The sequence below is a fragment of the Convolutriloba macropyga genome, chromosome 14, assembly GCF_964194025.1.
Source record: "Convolutriloba macropyga chromosome 14, txConMacr16.3, whole genome shotgun sequence".
Taxonomy (NCBI): domain Eukaryota; kingdom Metazoa; phylum Xenacoelomorpha; order Acoela; family Convolutidae; genus Convolutriloba; species Convolutriloba macropyga.
The window spans coordinates 38,935,154-38,954,956 of NC_134481.1; the positions used below are offsets into that span (position 1 = coordinate 38,935,154).

At 36.1% G+C, this 19,803-nt stretch overlaps 1 protein-coding gene across 1 annotated transcript in view; it reads right to left on the bottom strand.

Annotated features, from left to right (window-relative positions):
* Nucleotides 1–299: 299 nt before the first annotated feature.
* Nucleotides 300–19,803, bottom strand: part of LOC142353587 (aromatic-L-amino-acid decarboxylase-like) — a 34,539-nt gene continuing 15,035 nt past the window's right edge. Inside the window, exons 5-7 of the mRNA XM_075405872.1 lie at nt 11,675–11,828; nt 6,573–6,708; nt 300–888 (exon numbers count right to left, since the gene is read on the bottom strand). Coding sequence (XP_075261987.1) covers nt 524–888; nt 6,573–6,708; nt 11,675–11,828 — 655 coding nt within the window. The 3' untranslated portion in view covers nt 300–523. The remainder of the gene's footprint in view (nt 889–6,572; nt 6,709–11,674; nt 11,829–19,803) is intronic.

Below are 19,803 nucleotides of genomic sequence, written 5' to 3' on the forward strand. Positions count from 1 at the left end.
CGAAAATTCAATTTCGAAGACCCAAAGGCTTCAACTGACGTCACGTGATCCTTCTTTCCCTGAAACTCAGATGGGATGGAAAAGATTAACTCATAATTTTTGTTATCAAAAACCAAAGGAAACAAAGTGACCAGAAAACTTTAAATATTAAAATACTTCAATTGAGATTAAATTTAACTTCAACAGCTAAGTTTAAATTTCTACAGCTAGTTTAAAAAACGTTTGAAAAATATACAGTTACACATTTGGTCCAATTAGAAAGAAAAATTGAAAAACAAAATGATTGAACAAATTTTTTGTACAAAATGACTTGGAAATGATTCTAATGGAAACGATCCTAAAACTTTTGCTATGAATTATACATATGTAATTTAGAGGAGTATTTATCCACAATATATTAACATACATTTTTATGTGATGATGTAACCAATTATAGTCAACTTAATTAGAAAGTCTTTGAGCAAATTCGCACGTGACCATTTTCTCACTCTGAATTTGAGGCATAGCAAAACCCAGTGTATATTTACAGTTTCTGGAAATGTCGCAAAATGAGCTCGAAAACATTGTCCAGATCTTTTTGGGTGGTTTCTGCGCTGCAAATTGCCAACCGCAGGAAGTACGTATTGTCAACTTCAGCTGGAATTAGATGAATTTCTCGTCCCTCGTTCAAGCTTTTCAACAAAGCCCGATTTTGATCATTGCTCCCTTTAGCCCGAAAGCAAACTAGACCCATAGAGCGAGGTCGGAACAGTTCAAATTGTTCGCTTTTTTCGACTAGACTGGCGAAGTACTCGGCTAAGTCCATGGTGCCTCGAATCCAGTTTTGAAGTCCGGTCACGCCGAAAGAGCGGAGTACAAACCAAAGTTTGAGTGATCTGAATCGCCGACCTGAGTTTAAAAAAACAGAAAATTAATCAAGTAATTTTGGAGTCTAAATAAGTGGAACCCCGCAAGCCAAGTCAAAACTTATGAGACCCGCTTGTTTGCAGTCAGGGTGTCAGGGGCACGACCCTAAAAGAAAATATGGCCATGAATACCGTCGCAACTTCTCTCTGAGACACGCCAATTTTTGGTATAATGGAAAAGATTTTTTCAGAACTTTGAAGAACTTGGAGAAAATTTGTCTTAACTTTCTTCATCTAACTATCATTAGCCCACCCCATCCCTCTGTGAACAAAACGTTTGTTTTCAATATCATGCGTGATCAAACTTATTCCTCCATTTGCCCTTGAATTCCTACTCGAACAGACTAATCAAATTTTAAGAAGGAATTTCGACGCTGAGCACAAAGTAAGCCGACATAAAAGCAAGCCGAAACTGTTTTTCAGTTCTTCTCGTCTCCATTCTTGGCTTATTTTTTTACCAAACAGAGATGAGATGGAAGCTTATCAAATATTTTTGCTGTCTGGAATTTGTTTTGTCACTACTTAGGAGCGCTCGTTAGCTTCTAAACTGCCAGCAGAGTTGACTTTCGATCTTAAGCATGTTAGGCATGTGTACGCTGGTGGCAAATAGCTCTTGAATTTGAGGTGTTTAGAGTTTTGAGCAGCGAAAAATTAAGGTATCATTGATAATGCTAAAATGGGAAAATTGATTACCAAAAATCAGTATTTTTTTTATTTGACTAGTCCGTTTTCATGACGCGATCATATCAATTCATGATATCTTGAGGGCATGGGCACACGAACAAATGACACGAATCTTTTCAACAATTGACCCGCCCCCTATGTTACCTAGCAGAGAATCGCCTCCCTTTTACTTTACCATAATATTACGTGGCCCAAACTTTAGACAGACGAACACCAGTTAAATCGTATTTGCGGACCACTGTCCACGACCATGCCTCTCATGAGCAGTGAGATGTAATGCGGAAATCGCGGGGTCGGTTATTCTTTTCGCTTTGAACTCGAATTCGGCTCACTGCCATAGCCGGGCTTTTTTTATTCTATTTTATTTAACATAGTAAGCGCATGTGTGGAAAGCTATTGTTCGTCTCCGATTGGTTAATAAACCACTCAGTTAAACTCTCTCCAAGAAGAGCCCCCCTTGCAAAAGGGGGCAATTGTCGATACGATCCAATAAAACAAAAATAAATTATTGAGTGTTTCTTCACCGAAATAAAATTGCCTTTATTGTCTTTAAAGTGATATAATTGTCTTTAAAGTTGAGGATCAAAACTTCTGAAGTATGCATGCGCGTACTATTACACAGCTTTGGCGACTGTTTAAAGGTTTCAAATTAAATCAAATCTTCGTCAAATTATTTTAAAAATAAAAAACAGTAAAATTTTCAAATGATGAAGTTCATCAAACTTCAAGTTATATTTTCTAAGAAAAAAAATTCTTTCTGCTCTGTACTTTAGGTCTTGGGGCAATCTGTTAGGACAAATTAACTACTGGAGTCTAATGAAACAATAACATGGGCACAACAATTAGCTATCAGACAACTTATGAGTCTACTCAACATTGCTTGTCCTTCCAGTTAAAAATCATCCAAATATAGAAAGATGCAAAGGATAAACAGATAATTGAGATGCCAGAAACGAATAGTTCATTTTTCGGTCAAGGCTCAAAAAGTCATCTGCGAAATTTCTCTCATTTCAGAGATCACAGGAGAAACAGAAATTATCCTCTCGGAAAACATGAGGAGAATCATCTTTTTTTTTTGCAATTTTTTTTAGAAAAATTAACTTGACGTAAAAAAAAATCTTTTTAGTAATAGCTATTTTTAATACCCGCAAAATATGAAAAATTGAAGAGCAAAATGATATGTAAGATCAGTTAGCCAAGTACTTTTTTTTAAATCTCAAGTTTGTAAGGGTTTTTTGGGAACGTGTCATTTTATTCAAATCCTATATTTTCTTAAGGCGATCGATATATTTATCGGAGAGAGTTGTGAGTGGTATCATTAGAAAGCTCGTACATTCTAGAATATGGAATTAAAAAGATTGTTTTTTTGAATTTTGTTTTCTAGAGGGAGTTATCGAGGTTTAATGTTTTGAAAATATTCGACAGTTTTTTCATATTTTCTGTAATTTTTGCTACAATTTGGCTCAAGTCTGCTAATCTAATTACAAATATGTTCAAATTTTATTGATAGAAGGTTATTGTTTTCACTGATGACAGAAAAGCGTTACTGATATGTTTTATTGAAGCTTTTTGGTTAAAATTTTAGACAACATTTTTCAATTTCGAACTTTTTTTCATCAAAAATGGCCCAAAATTTGCTTTTTCTTGTCCACTTTGAAAACGTTTGTCAAAAGCGGAAAACTAGAACCACTCCACTGACACAATCTCCTTAACCTCCGAAAGAGAACTAGTTGACTTTCGTAGTTGACTCTTGTAAAACACTTCTAGAAATTGAAATTTTCTGTTTTCAAATGAAACTAAAAAATTATACAAAAATGCATCACTGATTTTTTTATATTTTTGAAATATTTCATTTAACGAGTGGTCAAATTCACAAACATTTGGAACCATTGGGTGGTTTCTTGGGCGCGCAGAAAAGTCATGGATGGATTTGAGCTTATTGGACGCTGCTTTTTTTTTTCAAAGTGTTTTGCCTTTTTTGTTTTTTAATGTTAATTACTGACAAATTTCTGAACTCACGGCTCAATGAGTGACAGCTCCAGGTTCCGTGCAAAAAAGACTGGAAGTAGATATAGTTTGTCTCCAGAGAAAACCTAATGGTTTTTATGGCTTTGACGAAGAGTTTTTAAAAAACTTAAACTGAATTCTTGTGTTTTGCCTTCCTTTCTTATTCTTTTTGCAGTCTGACTTTTAATTCCAACTAATCAAACATCAAAATGACTTCTTCGAGAGGTGTAACTGAACTCATACAATGCACTAGGTTGCCATCTAATGTCTCTTATGGCATTGAATATAACTCTTCTAAGAAAAATTCAGTAATTTTCTAATCTCATTTGTGCCAACTTTCCGCTTAATCTTCACAAATACATGCCAAAATTTTTTTCATAAAAAAACGGAGCTTGGTGTTGTTTTGTTTAAAATAACGGCTTCTTGGTTCTGGTACTACAAGTTTTCATAAAAAATTTTGGTTTTTGATAATAATTTCGCCTTTTTGCTGTTCCTTTTCTGTTTCTGTGGTTAATTGTCACGTTACTGAAATATCCAAGAAGAAAACGCTTATGTTACGCAATTCACAGTTTTTATGTTTTTATAACTTATGATTTGGTGGGCTGCAACAATGTTTTCTTCTAGAAATTGATAGTTTTTTATATTTGTCCCGTATTTCTTGTTTTTTGTAGTTGGTGTATGCCATATATTGGGTAAAAAAGGTCTCAGTGGCTAATTATAGATTTGTAAACAAACGCAAAAGCTGATGTTGGCAAATAGCTATGGTGTTATTGACTTTTAAACTATTTTTTTTAAAAAAATTAAAAGTCTACGAAAAGTAAATTTTCGTCAATTTCTCTGTCTTTGTTCTGGTTTTCGTCACTTTTTCTTGCTTTCCAATTTCATATCATTTTTGTATCTTAACCCCATCATTGAGTGATCACGTTAATGTTTTGCTGAACCAAACTGTAATTTCTCTGTTCGTAAAACGATTTGACCGACGTCTTTAAGGCTTAATCAAATATTTTTCAGAAGTGTTTTTTGAGTTTTAGATATTTTTTCATTGTTTTTGGTTTTTTGTTGTCGTTTTTAGATAGTGATATTAGAAAAAAAAATTATGATATTCAATGGAGACGCAAGTACAGATTTAATTTTCTCGCGGTTAGTGCCTCATTAATTTGATAGCTTCAACACTGTCGTCTCGTAAAGTTGTTGGTGAAGTCTTGTAGTTCAGCTTATATTTATTGTTACTTTGTAATCTTATCAATTAGACTCAATAATAACAGCCCCAATTGGTTTTCCAAGACGTCGCAAGATAAACTGTCTATTCTTTTGGTTGAAAGCTTGTTCATTATGAATTTGGAAAAAATTTGTTTTTTTTTTTAAAAAAAAACAATTGATTTTTGCGCTTTGCTATTCTTCTATCTGTTAATTTTTTGCTTTGTATCTCTACAGAGATCAAGTCACATCCATTATCTATTGAACTTCAGTTTGCTCTTCATAAATGTGTTTGATTTTCCTCAAATGGTCTTTGTTCTTACGAGTTTTGATAAAAATATTCGTGATTCCTGAATATTTTACCCTTTTTTTTAATATTTTGTTTTCTTTTATTTTATCACAGCAATGGGAGAGGGATTTTTGTCACCATTTGAAAAATGTTTAATTACAAACTTGTAATGTTTTTAGTGAACAGCTTAAAGTTTAATAGGCTGGGACACTGTTTCCATGCAAATTTCGAATTTTTTTTCTTTATTTAACGTTCTTTTTGTAGTCCTATGATATATCCTAGATAATGAAAGGTCTCAATCACTTTCTAATTTCGTATAAATGAATTTTTCACTGATTTCAGTTGATAAATAATGTTTTTAATTTGCTTGACATCAGTTTTTTTCAAAAAGGGAGCGTTTTTTTTATTTTTACGGATTTTGGTCGTAATTAATAGTTGTGATTATTGCATTTTTGCCGGCTTTGCTGGTTGTCACATTATTGGCAGGTCTCATCTGCCCTCTCAAGTATTTTTGTTCTTTTTGATATAGTGGTTTGTTGAGCGATAAATTATTTTTTTTTATCTCTTTCTCATGTAGTAGACAATTAAGTGAAAAATGCAGATAAGCGGGGTCGGAACTTTATGTGCGAACGCACATTACTGAGCCTCCTTGTTCCAATTTTAAAATTGTTCTTCAAGATATACTCAGAACAAAACTTTTCTAACGGTTATGTAGTTTTTCTGGAACATATGAAAGTAAGGTTAGTTGTATTAGAAAACATTGTTCGTAACTCCAGATCTTCTTCAAATTTTTGGAAAATTGTTCACAAAAACTAGAAATCAACATTTTTCGAATAACACGATAAAGAACAACATCATTTAATGTTGATAATTGATTGTACGGTATAAAAATTAACAAAGTATAATCTATAAAATTTGGAATACTTGAAATATAAGAAACAACTTATCTTTTTTTTTTAACTTTTTCTGCATCGAAAGGATCATTTTTGTTGATTATTTTTGATTGCAGTACCACAGAAAACTTTGAACCAAACAACTGGAAATTGTGAAATTTTTTTCTTGACCAGAAACTGCAAAAAGAAAACTCAGGAAAGTTGCTAAGAATGTGAAGTCAAAATATTGTAAAAATGCAACGCAATGAGCTAAAAATGGGCCACAGATGCAATCATATTTGAAAAAGTTCCAATTCCAAATTTTTAGAAGCCTGCCTTCAAATTCATCGTTAATTGTTTTGTCGTCAAGTTTGCGTTTTAATAATAAAGGCAACTATTAGAAAATTGTCAATTTATTAAAATAAATTGTTAGGTTTTTAACAAAATGGTGGAATTCTTACGAAACTGTGATTTTTCATTACAAAGGCGGACTTTTACTAAAATGGTTCATTTCTTTTCAAAAAGTGAAAGGTTTATAATAAAATATTGGATATCGTAACATAAATTGACTTTATACTCTAAAATGGGTAATATTTATTTAATAAAACGATTTTTCACCCAGTGGAATCTGCCAGTGACGGAAGTCGACAACCTCCTCCTGTCTGCTGTGTTGCAAATAGATGGGATCCAGGTGGAATGCTGTGTCTAGTTTCTTCTTGTCTTTAATCCACAAGGCTGAACAGTCAAATTGGACCTGAAATTAACTTTTTTTTTCAAATTTGGAGTGTTACATAGTCATGATAGATGTGGTGCACGTCCCAAGTCGGTCCGATGAGAGCTGTCTAGAGTCGTGCGCTTTCACTAGGGAAAGAAAATTGGGGAGAATTTGCCCTCATCAATCTTAAAGGCAAAAAAATGGTGTTTAAAGACAGACTATTGCAAAATTACCACCAAACTTATAATGTTTCAAAAAACTCATAATACAAGTCTGTTGACACTTACATTACAGTTGTTTTATCGTTCTCAGTGAACTCACTCCGGATTCTGAACTCTGTCGGGAAAAACTTAGCGCATAAATCGTTTTCATAAGTGTTCTATTGCATTATACAGCAAAAGTGCATGTGGCATTTGCAATGAATCATTGGATCTTTTCCGTTTTTGCCCCCCCCCCTAAATCTGTTTGCACCCCCCAAATTTAAATGACGGAGAGTAACAATTGATTGTTTTATCGAAGAATTGAGCTTACAATTTAGACAAAACAGTATTAATGAAGTCACTTACATTAGAATGCAATCGAACGGATCAAGTTTTTCCTTCTTAATATGGTGTCTCCAAATGAACCCGCATATATAGCTGTCGATCATATCTTGAATTGTTCCGTAAATTTTCTTGTTTTTTAGCTTTGATTCTTTCCACAAACATTTGATCGAATTCTTATGCACACCGGTGTTTGGATTTTTGAAATTTTTGGAATCATTAAATTCCGCAAGAAAATAACTTCATTGCCATCGAGAGTTTTGTAGACGGCCAAACAGTCGTAAAAGATCATTGCGTTCGGCTTCACAAAACGTTTACAGCCATATCAGAAGAGTTTTGGAGAAACTATTTGAGACGCAGCATAAGAACACGTCTTTAGTTTCTCGACATATGCCAACGAAAACCCAATGCTGAGGAAAGATTCTTCCTTTATTTGGTTTTCATTCGGAGAATAAACTTTGGTAAATCTCGATGAGATCCATCGCCCATAATTTTGTTCAATGGCTCTTTTTCCACGTACCAAGTACATACTTCTCGGATAATTCAAGAAATCTACAACTGTGCAATGTGCTATCGAAAATTATTTTGTGCTGTAATTAATTGTCAAAACTTCCCATGCCCAAAAATAAACAAAAATTCAAAAATGATCAAGATTCAATTGCGATCCTTCAAGACAATTTCCATTTCTAAGCGTTATTTCGTTACGACAACTCCTATAACGGTCTCGTCTTCCATTTTTTCCGCCGAACAAAAAATTCATCTCGTGTCCCAGAGGACATAAACGACTTGAGGAATATTTCCGTATTCTTGACAGAAAACAGCAATTCCCATTTACAACTCTGCAATGTCCCTTCCAAAAATATTTTTCGCCGTAATTAATTGTCGTAAAATCTCATGCCCAAAAATAAATGAAAATTAAAAGATTGCCAAGATTCAATTGCGATCCTTTGAAACAATTTCCATTCATAAGCGAAATTTCGTTACGACAACTTCTATTAAAGTCCAGTCTTCCGTTTTTTTTTCGTCGAACAGTAATTGCATCACGTGTTCATGCGGACCTAAACGAACTTGAGGAATATTTCCGCATTCTTAACAGAAACCAGTAAGGTGCCATTTCGAGATAATTATCCAATTCGAGATAGTTTCATCTCGTGTCCCTGAGGACATAAACGAACTTGAGGAATATTTCCGTATTCTTGACAGAAACCAGTAAGGTCCCTGGGGACATAAACGAACTTGACAAATATTTCCGTATTCTTGACAACCGCGCAATGTCCCATCGAAAATTAATTTTTGCTGTAATTAATTGTCGTAACTTCCCATTCCCAAAAATAAACAAAATTTGAAAGATTGTCAAGCTTCAATTGCGATCATTTGAGACAATTTCCGTCCCTGGGCGATATTTCGTTACGACAACTTCAATAACGGTCTCGTCTTCCATTTTTTCCGTCAAACGATAATTTAATTTCGTGTCCCTGAGGACATAAACGAACTTGAGGAATATTTTCGTATTCTTGACAGAAACCAGTAAGATCCCATTTGGTTTTGCAAGCATCGATCATTTTCTTTTAATTCAAATGCTGCTAAGACTGATTTTTTACTCTCAAGATTTATCTACTAAAATAGGACGCTTATTCAGAGAAAATAGTTTTCTTTTACACGCCTGCGCGAATAGAGATGAGATTAATCATTCGGGATGCAAACAGACTGGTTATTCAAGGGTGGGGACAAAAACAGAAAAAGTCCGATTCATTCAATTTTACGATGCACTTTATTTTTAGACAGTGACGAAATACACTACAATTCCGGGCATCTCTCTAATTGTGAGATTGTTCTACGCTTCCCGAATAACGCCGACAGTTCCACGTCACTTACTTATGTTTTGTTTTGGTCTCTTTTATTGACGATGAAAAATGTTTATTTTAATCGTGGATATAGCGACGAAATAAAAAAAAGATTTTTGTATATTGTATTTATGCGTAAAAGTCTCCAAAGTTCACAAAAATAGTGCTCGAATTTTTAATACTAGCTATTTGAGACCCCATTTAAAGACTTGATAAAATAAGGGGCTTGATAATTTTGATAGTCTTTGTTGTTGGAAATTGTTAATTTGCTTGCTAGTCCACAATTAATATAGCAAGAGACATTTCTAATTTTCGTAACCCACTTAGATGTGTTTCATCGACTCTATTGTATTTTTAAGAAAATGCCATCATTGGCGAAAGAGACGCATGGACAAGTATGATAAATTTTTATCTTTATCCACGCCTGTCCCAAAAACACGTACAATCAAAATAGTGAAGGATATTTCAAAACTACAAAAGTTTTGAACTTAACTTGCACTCTGTTATGATTGAGAATAGCAACTTTAAACAATATAAAAGTTTAAATCTTCGAGTCCATTAAAAACAGATTGATGAAAGTAGTTTTCAAAAGTGGTAGTTAAATTAGCCCCTTTCTCTTAAAGAAATGATGCTCTCCGCTCCTCCAGATGTTTGTCTCAAATTTTGAAATACTTTTAAAACAGTAAAATTGTGTGCAACCCGCTATAGAGACTTTGCCTTATGAAAAAGTCTCTAACCAATTGTAAAGAGAATTAGAACTGAAAGAATGTAAAGTCGAAATACAAAAAGCGAATCCGAGCTGAAGTCAAAATTTCACTTAATTGGTTCAAATTAAAGTACAGCCAATGAGAGAACAGCGACTAAAGCATTTATGTTGGCTTTTTTTTCATTTTATGAGATCCGGTTGCATTCTACTTGCTCTCGCTAGTCGAGACAGGATGTTAATCTTGAAAGATCTTGCAAGATTCTTGCAAAATACTGTCAATCTTGCAAGATATAGGATGAGACAACAGTGGCTTGAAAACGAAAAGAAACAAAATTGTTTGAAAAAATTAAAGAAAAAATGAAAAAAGAAGATCAGCGGAAGGATTCGTCTGCTGCCTCTTGTTTTTCTTGTGCTAGATTGGTTTCTTCGATGTGATGTAATTTTTAATTTTTTTGTGTTGTTTCTTTTAAATGAGAATTTCATCTGCTGTCCTGAGTTTCTTGTCATAAGACTTAGGTCTAGGATAGGAACGTTGTTTGTTTTTTCTCACAAAAATGGGATAGGATTGGACTTCCGCGGCTTTTTTTAGGCGCTTTTTTTGCTTAGGATAGGTTAAGGAGCGAAAAAAATCTGCAAAATATGCTGTTAATCTGGCAAGATCTTGCAAGAGGATGCTAATCTTGAAAGAAAGTCTTGCAAAATTCTGTTAATCTTGCAAGATCTTGCAAGATTCTTGCCAGATTAACATCTTAAATCGACTAGGGTTGACATTAGCTGGGTTTGCCAATGTGGATAGAGTTTTTACTAATGCGACTTTTAACGCATTTCCAACAAAAATAATTATATTATTGCGTTTATAAAACCATCAGTTTAGTTGGGCCAAGATAGTTGGGCTTAATTCTCATTTTCTGATATAAAATTCAACCCCCGTTTGGCTCTACTGGTGTCCTCTCCGATCAACAATTTTATGAAGGAAAAGAGTACTCTCTCAGGATTATTTGGTGTGACTTCAATTTGGCCCAAAATTTTCTGTCCTCAATATTGGCTCGACTATTTTTGATGGAGATCGAATTTCGTCGTGCAGTTGTTCAAACAAAATTGATTGCAATTAGAGATCATTCTTGATTTTAATTTAGATATTTAACTCTCCTCAGTTTCTCGATAAAGGTTAAAACCAAATGTACTCAAAAATTACAACTATACAATAGACTTCTGAAAAATTTCCAAATTTGTTGGAGCTCTTGAAACATTTTTACAAAGGGACAGCGATACAATTGAGAACCCTTTCTTGATAGATCGGAAACTGGCAGAAATTAACTTGAAATGTAATTCATAACCAGCTCCATTTTTGTTTTGCTATAATTTAGGAACAATTGAGCTAACTAGCCAACATTTTCTTAATGACAAACACCTCTTGCTCGTGTCAGGTTGAGGAAATAATATTATGAAACTGTTTAAAGCTGCTATGTAATAGTCTCTGTTGAACTGGATTAAGCAAATGATATTTCGGTTAATAAATTGACGAATAAATCGACCTCAAGAAGAACAACTTATCAGTTTCTGAAGGTTAACTGCTTATTGTCATTGTTTGATTTTTAGTAGTTATAGTCTTATGTCACAAAATCAGAAGGATCTTTAATTGCGCGACATTTGAAAATAAAATTTTTATAGTTGGAGTTTTAATGAGTCAGTGATAATTAGAAATAGCCTGCTGCTCAAAATTTTGATCTGATTGTCTTGTATGCACTAAATCTAAGATTAAAAAGTTTATTTTTTATCGCTACCCATTCGATCAAAAATTCAAGGGGGGTATATAGACATTCTAAGCACCGGGGCCGAGGTGTCCACCCCTAGTCCACCGTTATTAAGCGAGATTAAGGGTGTAAAGCTTTAATTGTAAAGCATTGCAATACCTTTAGCCATTTGTGTGGGTTGAAGTTGAAGGAATCTGTCATTTCGATGCCCTCCATCAAGTGTCTGGTCTCTGGACAAATGAAGGCAGATCCAGCATAGGCAGCATCCACGTGCAACCACAGACCCCATTTCTCACACACCTCCCCCAGTTCCCTAAGTGTATGAACAAAATTGGAGAAAATGAAAGTAATATTTATTGCTGATTTGAAAACTCAAAAATCGAAAAAAAAGAAACAATACAATTCAAATTTAAAAATTAGTTTCTGATTTATGGTGCACTTTTTTCTAGGATTCAGTTGTTCTTCATTTATTTGATTGATATAAACAAAAACTAGAGATAGAATGTGGGAAAATAATATCGTAGTCTCAATCCAGTTCAGTATATATTATAATTAATGAATTACTTTTTCATATTTTAATCAGTTATTAAAAGTTATTATGATCTTACGCTTAATGTGCTACACAAACTACACATTTAAATCAAATAAATACTTGTAAGTCTTCAAGTATTTTTTGCTAGTGTTTACTTGAAGATTGTGGTTTCGGTATCGATTGTTGATAAATGCTATTTGTTTATAAGTTAAATAACTTTTCCTCAGCAGCAGGCTTTGCTTTTGTTTTCTTTATGAGATTCTTTTTTGTGAGAGAGACATAATATTGATGTGAGTCAGCATTTGGAAAACAAGGAGGCTCACTTGATAATGTGAGTGATACAGAATGTTTCGACATTCGCATTTAATTATTATTTCTTTACACAAGTATTGGAATAAACATGCAGTAAAGTTTCATTCGTTCAAATTTTATATTGTTTCAACAAGCGGTAGGAAAAAATCATTCTTAAAAAAAACGATTTAGAATGATAAAAAAATGATTAAATCCGTTGCTTAAACCAAATTATACATTCACTCTTCAAAGACGTGACCACGGATTAGTTTTAGACCAGTTGATACCACACGCCTGCAAAGGCTTCAAAAAATAATAATAAATTGTTTACTGTTGTCTTTACAGAATAAATAGAGCACTTGCACACTTGACCAAGTCTTATAAAAGCGGGGCACCAGAGACATCGCCATTAGACCATAGAGTCCGTTCTCAGTTGTCTGATATGGTAATTTTATCGTATCAGATGTTACTGGACGCGCTTCATCATTATTCAAGCATTTTGTTTCCATTTTGCAATAATTTCAAAATTTGAGCAAATTTGAAGATGCTCGGAGCTGAAATTCTAAAATAAACTTACAAAATTATTAACAGAAGAATTAGAAGAAATATTCTATAGATGTGTCAAGTCCAAAAACAGCTGAAAACAAGTTTTGTTCCGAATGTTTGCTCTTGTAGTTTTCACAAGCAGATCATTTTTGCTCACAGTGATTACCAAAATAATTGGGATTTATCTCAATCAAAATTAATTGAACCACTTATACGGTGTTTCTGTTCCTCTGATACATATTTTGTGGAAAAAAATTAGAAAAACACAAGCAACGCCGGGAAAAATTTATGACCTGTTTTTGCATTTTACGCCATACAGCTATAAAAGTTAAAGAAAGATTAGGTGAGGAATATTGGGCGTCAGAAGATTGACAATGATATCAATTGTCTGTTAGAATATCGATCAAACTATAGTCTTAAACTTAGTGAGAATTAGAAAGAAAGTTTGACTTACCAGATTAGAAAGACAAGCAATATAACTTCGATCAAAGAAATTATATGAATGAATCGTCAAGAAATGGTGCTTAGAATCAAAATTCGGTTCAAATTGGCGAATCTAGATAACTATTATTAAAGTTAGATTAATTGATGTAAAATCTTCCCAGCATGTATGAAATGATGATGATGTCTCCGGAAGTGTGAATGAATTCTTAGAAAAGTGCAAAAGCACTCCATTTTTGCTTCCATTTGCGATTGATTTGCAGAAGCAAACCATATTGGGTAACCTTTGCGACCCCCACTATAAATCACGGTGCTAAGTTTAGTTTTGTATCTTGGCTTTTTCACACTGATAATGGGTATATATACAGCTGATTTTTGAGTCCGTTTTCATCCCCAAATTTAAATCACCATCTTGATCTAATAATCAGATCTGTCCTGTAAATCTCTAAATTCTACTGTAAAATTTTGTTATTCTCTCATTTTTGAGAAATTAATTCTTTTACTTAGTTAAAAACCCTTTTTTTCCGCTTGCGAATGTTCACAACCCAACAGGTTATGGGCCCAGCAATTTTCTAAGTCAGAAAATTATTTTCCAAAACAAAATTAAATTGTTGTTGACAGTCATAATCCTTTTCTGCTTAGTACCTTTTCTTTTCACAACTGTTTTGCCTGCTCAAACTCCAATGGATCAACAGACAGTGAAGCTGCTGACCTACACAGGAAAGGCACAGGGCTTTCCAATCTGGAGCACAAGATTTGTGGCGATTATGCAGACAAAGGGACTCTACAAATCACTACTGGGGACAGAGGAGCGACCCAATGAGCCTGCGCCACTGGCCAATGGGGCAACCAATGATGAGAAGAAGAACCACAAGGTGCTGAAGGATGCATATGAGAAGGGAGTTGCAGACATCAAGGAGAAACGAAACAATGTGTGGTGCCATCTGAGGCAACCAATGATGAGAAGAAGAACCACAAGGTGCTGAAGGATGCATATGAGAAGGGAGTTGCAGACATCAAGGAGAAACGAAACATTGTGTGCTGCAACAACCCTCATGCTGATGAGACATGACTGTGTGGGAGATGATGGCATTGAAGATGGCGCAAAGGCTTGGAAGCTTTTGCAAGAGAGATTTCAGAGTGTGGAGACGCCGACAGTGGTGACTTTAGTGGCACAGCTTGCTTGACTGCAGCTCGAGGATTCTGAGGATTTGGACAGCTTCTTCATCAGAGGACAGGAGTTGCTCACAAGGCTACAAGAAGCAGGGGAAGCAGTCTCAGAGACCCTCTTCAACGCCTTGGTCCTCAATGGTCTGCCAATGAGGTATGAAAGTTTTGTTATTCAGGAAAACTTCAACCCGGCAACGAACTTCACAGAGTTGAGGAAAAGGCTGCACAACTTTCATGAGAGCACGGTGCAGGACAAAGTGGTTCAGTGGCACTGGTAGTGAAAGGTGACTTCAAGAAGGGACCCAAGAAAAGAAACTGCTTTGTGTGTGGGATACCTGGACACTTTGCCAAGGACTGCAAGAAGAAAGAGACAGCACAATGCAGCAAGTGTGGTGAGAAGGGTCACCTAGACAGTGCATGCAAGAGACAAAGAGATAGAGGCAAAAATGAGTCAGTGGCAATGGGTCCAACATTGGCTTCACCAGACGAGGAATGCTGGGCAGCTCTTACCCAGTGGACATGCACGGAGTGGGGACATAGCTTCACTTTCGAGAGAGGAAACAGCTGCATGAAACTCCAGAAGGGAACTCGGGTAAAACTAACACAAGAAAATAATTTGTTTTACTTACCCTGCAGCGTTCTAGAATTCAAGATGAGTTCCAACAGCGTGAAACTTGACAGTGCAAGGAAGTGACCTAGACGATTGGGTCATTTGAATCAAGCGGATGTGGTCAGGAATGCACCAGAGACAGTGGGGGAACCCGATGATGTATGCAATATGTGTGCATTGGCCAAGATCACAAAGACTCCAGTACCAAAAGTGGCAGAGACCCAAGCAGAAGAGAAGCTGGAGAGGGTGTTCACAGACGTGATGGGACCTTTCAGAGTAGAGTCACTGTCAGGGTTCCGGTTCTGCGTAGTGTTTGCAGACCAGTACACGAAGTTTGTGTTTGTGGAATTGCTTAAGGCAAAGAGTGAAGCATTGGCCAGCCTGAAGAAAATTGTTCTCAGTGTGGGGACGCCAAAGAAGCTGGGGCAAGACAATGCGAAGGATTATCTCTCAGAGCAGTTCAAGACGTACTGCTTAGATGCAGGCATTCTACAGGAGAAGACCATACCAGAGACGCCACAACAGATTGGGTTAGCTGAGAGGTGCAACAGGACACTGCTGGAGTTGGCAAGATGTTTGCTCATTGACTCAGGACTTCCCAAGATGATGTGGGGAGCAGCAATTCTTCACGCAGCAAGAATCAGAAAATTGGTTGTGAGACGAGGAGTAGAAAAATGCCCAGCAGAGCTGATGAGAGGTATAAAACCTAAGCTTCCAATTAGTAAATTATCTATTTTTGGTTGCACAGTCTTCATGAGGAAGAGGGACAGAGAAGTCAGCAAACTTGAACCCAAGGCACTGGAAGGAAAGTTTGTGGGTTAAACCGAAGGAGAAAACGGATACCTGGTGTACAAACCCAACACGCGCAAGGTGATGGCAGTTCGAGATGTGATCATCAAGGAGTCTGAAGTGGGCTCAATCCCTGACAACAAAGAAACGGCTGACCTACTAGATGAAACTGGCACCCAGATGATGGTCATCAAAACGATGACAACAGAGAACGACAGGACACATCTACTGCAAAAAATAGGAGTGGCATGATGCAGGGAGCGTGAATACTCAATAAACAACACTGAGACAAGAGGCCTCGGATGTTGGAGAAACAGCACTAGATGAAAGATCTACTGCAACAAGAGGGAGTCACAGAGACTCAGAGTCACTAGAAGACAGTGACATAGAAGACTTCTCACAGTTAGAGACAGTTGGTTTCAATGAAGATGCACTGGAACACGCGGATAGAGCAGAGCCCAGACGAGGGACACGAGCAAGGAATGTTCCACAGTTTTTTGGAGAAGTCAGGACCCATCTTGCTGTGACTGAGGGCCTATGTGGAACCCAAAACAGTCTACGAAGCCAAGCAAGGTGACGATTGGGAACAGTGGCACCGGGCAATGAAGGACGAGGTCAAGGCACTCCAAGACAACGAGACTTGGAACCCAGTGAGACCACCCACAGACAGGGACGTCATACCGGGCAAATGGGTCTACAAAGTGAAATTGGGACCCAGTGGTCAAAGGGACAAATACAAAGCGCGCTATGTGGCAAAAGTCTTCAAACAAGTGGATGGACTGGACTACTTTGAGACTTTTGCGCCTACCTGCAAGCCACAGATATTCAGGATTCTAACTCAGCTATCATCGAAGCAGGGCCATGTGATGCACCAATTTGATGTCAAGACTGCTTTCCTGCACTCACCAATCGAGGAAGAAGTGTATCTGGAACAGCAACCGGAGTTTGTAAAACGCAGATCAGATGGGGAGAAGTTAGTATGTCGACTAAATAAATCAATTTATGGTTTGAAACAGGCTGCTAACAACTGGTACAAAGAGCTGGCAAACTTCCTACTGAGACAGGGTTTCACAAGAAGCAGGAACGATCAATGCTTGTTCGCAAGATCAGAGGCAGAGGATCACACCTTCAACTTGGTCTGGTATGACATCATAGTAGCATCAAGAAGTATGACAGTGGTCTCTGATGTCAAGAAGGCACTAGAATCAACCTTTCACATGGAAGATAGAGGGAGACTACAGTGGTTTCTGAGTCTAAGAATCAGACAAGAAGAGGGCAAAGTCACAGTCGACCAAGAACGCTACATAGAAACAATGCTTGAGCGGTTTCAAATGGATCAATGCAAACCCTCAAGAACCCCAGCTGATTTGAATTTGAAATTTCAGACAGCACAGAACGGAGACAAAGAAGTAGACCAGAGGATCTACAGAAGCTTGGTTGGATCACTTCTGTATCTGGCCAAACAGACGAGGCCAGACATCATGTTCACAGTCAACAATCTTTCCAGACACATGAATGCACCTACCAATCAACACTGGATGTGCGGAAAACGACTTCTGCGATATTTTCAAGGCTCAAAAGGTTTAAAACTTATTTACACAAAAGATGCTAGTTATGATTTAGTGGCGGAAAGTGATGCAGACTGGTCTGGAGACGTGAACGACAGAAAATCAACAGCGGGCTATTACTTCAAGCTCAACGGACGTTGCGCAGCACTCAGCTGGGGTGTCAAGAAGCAGGCCACAGTTGCTCTTTCTTCGTCAGAAGCAAAATATCAGGGAATGGCAGCAGCAATTCAGGAAGCACTCTACCTGAAACATCTTCTAGAGGATTTTGGCATCCAACAGAAACGTCCAATAGCAATTGGAGAAGACAACCAAAGTTGTATCAGACTCTGCCAAAACCCAGTCATGCACAAAAGGAGCAATCACATCGAAACAAAGTTTCACTTCATCCGGGACAAGACGGAGGATGGGACTACTTCAATTCATTATGTCCCTACAGACAAAATGGCAGCGGACATCTTCACAAAGTCCTTACCCGTTTCGAAAGTGGAAACATTCAGAGCAGTTTTGATGGGAACAGACTCTACATAATCAGCTCAAGTCTGAGTGGGGTGTTAGAATATTGATCAAATTATAGTCTTAAACTCAGTGAGAATTAGAAAGAAAGTTTAACTTATCAGATTAGAAAGACACGCAATATGACTTCGATCAAAGAAATTATATAAATGAGTCGTCAAGAAATGCTGCTTAGAATCAATAGATTAATTGATGTAAAATCTTCCCAGCATGTATTAAATGATGATGATATCTCCGGAAGTGTGAATGAATTCTTAGAAAAGTGCAAACGCATTCCATTTTTGCTTCCATTTGCGATTGATTTGCAGAAGCAAACCATATTGGGTAACCTTTGCGACCCCCACTAATCACGGTGCTAAGTTTAGTTTTGTATCTTGGCTTTTTCACACTGATAATGGGTATATATACAGCTGATTTTTGAGTCCGTTTTCATCCCCAAATTTAAATCACCATCTTGATCTAATAATCAGATCTCTCCTGTAAATCTCTAAATTCTACTGTAAAATACCATTTTGTTATTCTCTCATTTTCGAGAAATTATATCTTTTACTTAGTTAAAAACGCTTTTTATTCCGCTTGCGAAAGTTCATAACCCAACATTTTTGCATTTTACGCCATTCAGCTATAAAAAAATAAAGAAAGATTAGGTGAGGAATATTGGGCGTCAGAAGATTGACAATGATATCAATTGTCTGTTTCTTTTTATTATAGAAGTCTGAAATGATAAAAAAAACAAAACACTCAATTTTTTTTCTCGATTTGAGAAGTGTTTCCTGACGGTAAGATGAGTTTGAGATTTTGAATTTAAATCAGATTGAAAGGGTGTGAACTAAGAAGTACTATACGTTGACACTATAGGTTCCTGAAAGAGGATTGGAAAAGTATTTGAGTCTCTGAGACCAGAAAAAAAAAGTTCAATACATTTAATTAATACAATTTGAAACCTGATATACATTGAACTTCGCGTAAAGTTCAACAGAAAAAAACTCTCCAAAAGCACGTACTGATGTTAAACAATATTAGTTAACAAAACAACATGTCCGAAAAAAAATAACAGAACCAACTTGCAGTTTGACGATTTATAAAGACAATTAATCAATGTTTCAACAAAAAAAACAAAATTTTCTAATGAAATCTTGTTTTTTCTCTATAAATAAAATTGATGTCGAATGGTGACAAATGGAGAAAGACTGCCCTGTGCAGAAAACTGCCCTGTAAAAAAACAATGTTTTCTTTTTCATTTTTAAAATGGTTTCTGAAGACTGTGAAAACAGTATACAGTATTTTGCAGTCTTCAATAAAAGATAACCAACCTGTTGTTCAATAGATTAAAACAAACAGCTGTTTTCGATTGATTATATTCGATATACAAAAGAAATAACTAAATGCGAAAAGAACAACCAAAACTGCGATTGCATGTATAAGTTCAATCCTGCAACAGGTTGAGTTTATGGCCCACAAACAAAAGTTTTCAGCCCAGAAAAAGCCTAGTCATGATCAAGGGAAACAGTTAGTACCAATGTTTTTACTCTATATACCATAGAAGAACGAATGAAATAAAATAATATTGACTCGTTCTCCCGAAGTGTTCCAAATGCCCAAAAATCTGTTGAAATTTCCCAATTATGCGACAAATTTGTCTAGTTTTTAGGTCTCAATAAGAACCTTCAAAAAAACTCTGTAGTGAAATTCTACAGCATAAAGGCTTTAAACTGATGCGTCATATCTAGTCCGGGATGCCCTCATGACAGCCAAAAAATAAGATCTACATCAACATCCTCGAGATTTTGATTGTCGTTATTAATTGCGCAATAGATTAGATTTAAAC